This window comes from Bacillus rossius, chromosome 7 (genome assembly GCF_032445375.1).
Source record: "Bacillus rossius redtenbacheri isolate Brsri chromosome 7, Brsri_v3, whole genome shotgun sequence".
NCBI lineage: Eukaryota > Metazoa > Arthropoda > Insecta > Phasmatodea > Bacillidae > Bacillus > Bacillus rossius.
In genome coordinates this window covers 63859328-63866285 of record NC_086335.1, presented here as the reverse complement: position 1 = coordinate 63866285, position 6958 = coordinate 63859328, and the positions used below count along the sequence as shown (strand labels likewise).

At 41.1% G+C, this 6958-nt stretch overlaps 1 protein-coding gene across 1 annotated transcript; it reads left to right on the top strand.

Annotated features, from left to right (window-relative positions):
- Positions 1-1017: 1017 nt before the first annotated feature.
- Positions 1018-1473, top strand: LOC134534606 (uncharacterized). Its single transcript, XM_063373089.1, has one exon. The coding sequence runs from the start codon at positions 1018-1020 to the stop codon at positions 1471-1473; it is 456 nt and encodes a 151-aa protein (XP_063229159.1).
- The last annotated feature ends 5485 nt before the right edge of the window (positions 1474-6958 follow it).

Here is a 6958-nt window from a genome sequence, read left to right as displayed (position 1 = left end):
CATCCGTTTAAAATGGTTGGTGGCTGCACGTTAACAGCTGATGCCTTCCCTGCGGCTTTCAGCTCATTGTTTCATATTCATCTGGTTCAGTGTTCAACTTGCAGAAATTTTAGCTAAAGTTATTTTATGATTTTTAAAAATAACCTGTTACATTTTGTTTGATGCTGTGCGAACCTACCCACAAAGAAAAATTAATCAATTAATGAAATAAATCTTTTCAGGTTAAAAGTCGCGATACTGGTTACTTTGTGACCTGATTATAATTGATCTCAAATATATTTATAGTGAAATAAAAAAATTCCTAACTATTTGAAGTTTTACTTCTTAAGGCGGTTTATTAAAAAGGATGAGAATTAACCATGCAACGAAATTTTCACAGGATGAAAAAGGCTGTATACAAATAAAATTTATTTATGTATATGTTTTTAAATCACATTCTTTAGTAATTGATATTTAATACTGGTCCATGTAATTAAAAGCATATTTTTACTGGGAATATTAATGTTTATAAAAAATCTATTTTATGTGGTATGTATAATTTATTTGCATTATAATTTATATCATTAATATTTAATAAATTATTTAAATTAAAATATTTGAATAAACTTTCAGTATATTCATTAATTTACATTAATAAATAAAATTTATCTCTATTATTTTACTAAATTGAATTATTAGTTTTATATACGTATATAATTTTATATATGTATAATTATATACGTATTTATATTAATATTGCATACTGAGTATGCGTTTATTATTTTGATTTATTGAATTTATACTTTAACAACGGTACTTGTGGTATCACTTCAAAGAGAACAGTGTCTATGAACAGAAGAAGTCGGGAAAGTGCAAAGCATATTCCTTATGGACGTTTCAAACAATTTTGGCGAGCATAGTTTAGTCTCACTGTTCGTGTAACCAGGCGATATTACTTGTCAGTCGGTGTGTTGTCGACGCGGACGATAGAGTAGCTGATGAAGCTCTGGAAGCAACTGGCAGTCGAGGGGATACAATATGGCCGGCTCTCAGAACAAGATGGCTGGCTCTCAATACAAGATGGCCGGCTCACATAACAAGATGGCCGGCTCACAGAACAAGATGTCCGGCTCACAGAACAAGATGGCCGGCTCACAGAACAAGATGTCCGGCTCACAGAACAAGATGGCCGGCTCACAGAACAAGATGGCCGGCTCACAGAACAAGATGTCATGCTCACAGAACAAGATGGCCGGCTCACAGAACAAGATGGCCGGCTCACAGAACAAGATGGCCGGCTCACAGAACAAGATGTCCGGCTCACAGAACAAGATGGCCGGCTCACAGAACAAGATGTCCGGCTCACAGAACAAGATGGCCGGCTCACAGAACAAGATGTCCGGCTCACATAACAAGATGGCCTGCTCACAGAACAAGATGGCCGGCTCACAGTACAAGATGGCCGGCTCACAGAACAAGGAGGGAGATACATAATTGCGACTCTTACATTGGAAACTTACGCCATGTTTTGTGCGAAAAGTTGGTTGGGCCCATAACTACAAACCAAAAAAAACATGGGTAGAAAATTCTAAGTTAGCCTAATAATAATGGTGATTTAACTACTTGCTGACTTACTACTTAGTAGAAGAGATTTTAACTGTGCAAAAACAAACACCTAATACTGTTTTGTAATGAAAAGTAATGTTCTATATAAGTGAGTATGAGGTGCAGTATTTCTGGTATGCCACATCACCAAATATGTGGCTATAAAAAAAAGTAAATTAATTTTTACTTTTTTTTTGTCTTATAATAACTGAAGCACAATTCTCACAATCGATGGATTGGAGGGAAGGGCCTTGCGTGACTGTTAAACGAGGTCGATTAACGCTTAAGTCTAAACTATGATTTGTTTCTAATACGTCCTGTATATTTTAAAGTTTTCTGTTGATTCTATGCATATAAAGCCAAAAATGTGGTCGGTATACAACATAGACACAGAGATGACCCACGTGCAAAAAACTCTCGGGCCGCTCCTTGCGAAGGCTGCAGATTTGCGCCCCTGGGCGTAGCTATGTTAGTAATGCATGATCGACCTGGCGGTCGGGCCAGAGGCTAGCTGGCGCTCGGACTCGGCAATTAGGGTTTCTCTCCCCCCCCCCCTCCACGAGCCAGCCCGGTCCTGGTGACAAGGGGGTAGGGGGTCGACGGGCCCATATCTCCCGCGGGTATACGAGGCATGTAACTTAGGCTCACACCTCATAAATTCATCAATACTCCCCCAGGCATGTGATCCCGTTAGGGTGTTATCCTGGTTGGGAGAAAAGATGGGTCTTTTAAATGCCTGACACTGTTGCCAGTGCCAAACATGGGTTCCGAGAACCGGGAAATAGATTCGCCATTTCCAATCGCGGCATGTTACTGGTGAGCGCACGGCTAGGTCGAGAGGTTGAGGAGACCATCCCTACTTCGGGCCCACCGACCCGCCCCCTGCTCCAGACCACCTGCAGAGCTACTAGCCCCCTCTGTGGAGTCTTGAGTAGCACCGTCACGGAACCATACCTCTCACATCCCTGGGACCCCTCGGCCGCCCAGTTGCGCGGGTATACGAGGCAATCGGCGAGGCGCCGTGCTGACGGACCTACAGAAGCCGTCCTGGTGGAGAGAGGGAGGGAGGGGGGTGTTTATGCCCGCCGAGACACCGAACCGCACTTCGCGGCCCAGATAAACCGCCGGCGGGGGTAATGTCTTGAGGGCCGCGGCCAGCCTTGGGGGTTGACGGGGGAGCGCGGCGGCCCTGCAATGGCTGACTCTTCGCGTCACGAGAGCCGGACCATGTCGAACCTCTGGCTGGAGGAGGAGGTGGGAGGAGGAAACACATTCGGCCAAGGCACGCAAAGGAGAGTAGCACGTTCTTCCCACACATAAAAAAAAATACGTTATTTTACATTTTTCCTTTATTAAAACCAACATTTCGTATTACCATAGTAATTTCAAAGAAGTCAATAGTGATAATTCTTGAGTATAAATATTCGCTATTAAATTTGATAATTTTTATTTCAATTTCTATGTACGTACATGCGGAAATGTTAAGTACCTGGGTAAAAATTGCTCACTCTATTCTTTAATAATTTTATTTTTTTGGCAATTAAAATTACACTCAAAAATTTACTTATATGCAATACAACAATCCCTGACTGGCCATTGGTTCTAGTGGCTAGTGTCTGGCTGGTGGGCCGGGGTTGAGGACCGCGGAAGGCAATGGCAAACCATCGCAGCATCGTCCTGCCTCTGCTCAAGCATAGGGACGCCTCGGTTGTCATCATGGCCTGCAGTAATGGGTGAAAACGACGCATCATCTTCATGATAGCAATCTATAGTATTTTCTAAAACTTAATGAGGATTCTTACTGATAAGTTCAACTATAAATTACGGGAATTTTCTTAATCAACGAATGTCTGCAAGTCGGCGAAGAGTATATGTGGCTATCTAGATTTTAAGCACACGCTAGGCATAGTTTACTTAATTTTTCTGCAAACTTGACTGATTGTATTTCTGGTAATATTTAGTTCCGTCACACCTGTTTGCAGTAACGAAAGAGATATTTTTTTAATTAACATGCTTGCTGTAAAAACGTGTTACAAAAACATTCAGATTCATTCAGAGGTAAGCTTATGGTCTCGTGACCTGTAATACTGTACGATGTCAAAAAGGGGTCTTCACCACAACGCCGAACGTACAATAACGCCGAATACCATAACGCTGAATGCCAAATTGACCGCAACGCCGACAGCTAGAAAACTGGTGTGTACCACACCGCCGAAATACAGTAACGCCGAAAAATGTTGCTGCGCGGAGGGGGGCCACGGGAGCAAAATTAAAAACAACTGAATGAAGTTATTCTAACCTTACCTAACCTAACCTTTGTGGCAGTCCTGCAATGACATTTTTCGGCGTTAATGTATTTCGGCGTTGTGGTACACAGCAGTTTTCTAGCTGTCGGCGTTGTAGTCATTTTGGCATTCGGCGTTATGCTTTTCGGCGTTATTGTACGTTCGGCGTTGTGGTATTTCGGTGTTGTGGTGCGTCCTCTCAAAAAGCGAAGCACTTGCGTCCTGACTATGACGCTGTTAAATCTGGAGCCGACCCGAATGCGAGGGACTACGATGGGGTAACGTTCAAGAAACGTCAAGGTCCGTTCATTGGTGTGGTCCATCCAGGACATCTTTCCTTCGCTCACAGCCGGACGGACGCTGCTGATGGATGCCTGGTTTTGTCCGGGTACTCCCGTTATCCCTCGCCGCTTTCGTTTCCTTGTCGTCTCTAACGACCTCGATGTCGAAGCCACGTCATGCCCACTCATCCTGTTCCATTCTAGGAGTTAACAGTTGATTCTCGATAAGCTGAGCTTCTGTTTAACCGAGGTTCCGTGCTACCCGAACCGAGCTGGAGGGTCCATCACCAGCAAAGACTAATGAAACATTTCCTAACTGTTGTCGAAAGCCTAAAGAAAGTTAAACTCAAAGATGCAATTTACTGGTTGGGGGGGAATCATTTAATGACGTGAAATAATTTGTTTTGTAAACGTACTGATGATTTACATATATATGTATATATGTATCTATCCGGAAACAGGAGTAATTGTGTGGAAGGGGGCGTTATTGCATACCCTCAAAAAAAAGGGGGGGGGATCACTTAAAAAAAATTCTGAAACTTTTATTAACAGGTTGGTTGTATGTGTTTCGACACTTTGGAAGAAGACGTGAGACACCCCTCCTTCCCCATTTAATACATTGTATTCAGACACACACACACACACACACACCTCCTCTTTTCTGTTTTGTACTGGATATGCTCTTGCGCGTGCTCCTGGCGATATTTATCTCGTGCCTGAGGTCAGTCTCGGCATTGGTCATGGTGAAAGAGATATGGTTATACTAGACAAATATTTGGTTGATCTAACAATATCTTTGGTTAAAGCAACAAAACATTTGGTAACTTTAAAGCACAATGGTTACGACAATAAGACATTTGTTTGGCCATACTAAATATTTGGTTGAACTGAAAACATAATTGGTTGAACCAACAAAATATTTGGTTGGGCCAGCCAAATATTTTGTTGGGCCAAACAAATGTTAATGGTTTGGAGCAACCAAATGTTGGTTTTTTGGCGCAACCAAATTCGCTCAACAAAATAATTTGGTTAGAACAACTAAATATTCAATTGCTCGTATATAAACAAATGATTTGGTTGTTTCAAACAAATTTTGTTTGCACCAACCAAATCTTTCTCTCAGTGCACAATGCGATCTCGCCCCGCGAGGTAGCAGAGTGTTTATTTCGGGTGGCGGGAAGCAGGGCGTGTATGACTGAAGGCCTCCACTTCATCTCGTGTTCGGTTTGTAATTGGAGAACCGTCTCGCGCGCGGGGCGTGTCTGGACTGCCTCAGCGCCCGCGGAGCTAATAAACCCGCGCGCGGGCGAAGCGAACAGTCCAGACAAATGGCACCGCATACTTCTTTGCCCTCTTCCGATACAGTCCTCCTCCCTGACGGACGACCGTGCCTGAAGAACAAGAGAAGGAAGGAAGGAAGAAAACGGCCGGGGAAAGACAACGTGAACAACAACTGAATATTTGCTTGCGAGAAAATTAAAATCACTCAGACGGAACTGACAAATCTTCAAGTATATATCTTCTTTTTTTTTTTTGCCCCTTTTCGTCTTCTTCCCGATACATACCCTGCTCTCCGGATATATAATCGGGTTTGAAACAATTCGTGCGGCAAAAACAAAAACCATTGTTTCTAATCCGACGGGCTTTTTAGAAAAAAATATTCTTCAGATAGGTACTAATCATAAATACAGCCAATTTTTAAATAACGAGAAAAAAAAACGCATATGGTTTTGTGATACTTCTGAAACTGGACTTCATTTGTCCTGATAGTAAATATGTAATTAACATGTTCTATTTTGTAAACACATTTGTAAAGAAATATATATTACGTCAAGCGGATGATTAGAATTGTAGCAATGGTTACAATATTCCGTGAAAGATTATGTTATTACGTTTCCAAAGTATGATAAATATCTATTTGAGACAGAACTTGACCTATAGCAGTGGTCATTAACTCGCCGTCCATCAGATTATTTTTTTGCTGCCTGTGGACAATGTTTTCAGCGACAAATATTTTCCTTACAACCACTACAGTCACGAGGTGGACTACGTTGGTGTAATGCGCCTGGACGCACTTTTGTGATTGCCCTGTTTTAAAATGATCTTTGTTAAAATGCTGTCTCAATAAAGCCTTTCATAAGGAAGTGTAAAAAAGTATATAATTTCAAAAGCAAAAACCTATAGTGAAATTGATACCTACTTCCTGAAATGCAGCGACAATTCACTTGTCAACCTTCAAAGATTAGGAATGCCGAATACGTAAAAACTGTCTGGGAAGTGAAATTACGCTACGTGTGCAGACAAGATATGTATTGGTAACTGTCCATTGTTGCGTTTCTAGTTTCTATCAAAGTTTAATATTTTCAAAATTCAAAAATATTTGGGTAATTGTACAGTTTCAAAACGCAAACACATTCAGCTGCTTACTTTATTTTAGTAATTTGCGTTAAATTGTGTCCGTGGTGTCGTGGTATCACAACCGCCTCACATTCGGAAGGTCCCTAGTTCAATCACTTGCGAAAACATGCCTACATTTTGTTTCCGATAACTAAAACGATGCCGTTATACAATTTTCAAACATACCCAGAAGAAATATTAGCAATTATTTTCATTAAAGGGTACTGCATTTACAGCATTACAAATAAATTAAACTGTTGCAGTTACATAAAGAACAATATAAGAATTTTTGCAAGCATAAAAATAATAAAATATGTTAAAATATAAACAGGTTAAAACATAATATTACTTTATTAGGCAGATAAAGTAGCAACAAACACCTATTTTACCTTAAACTTTTGGTGTAAATGC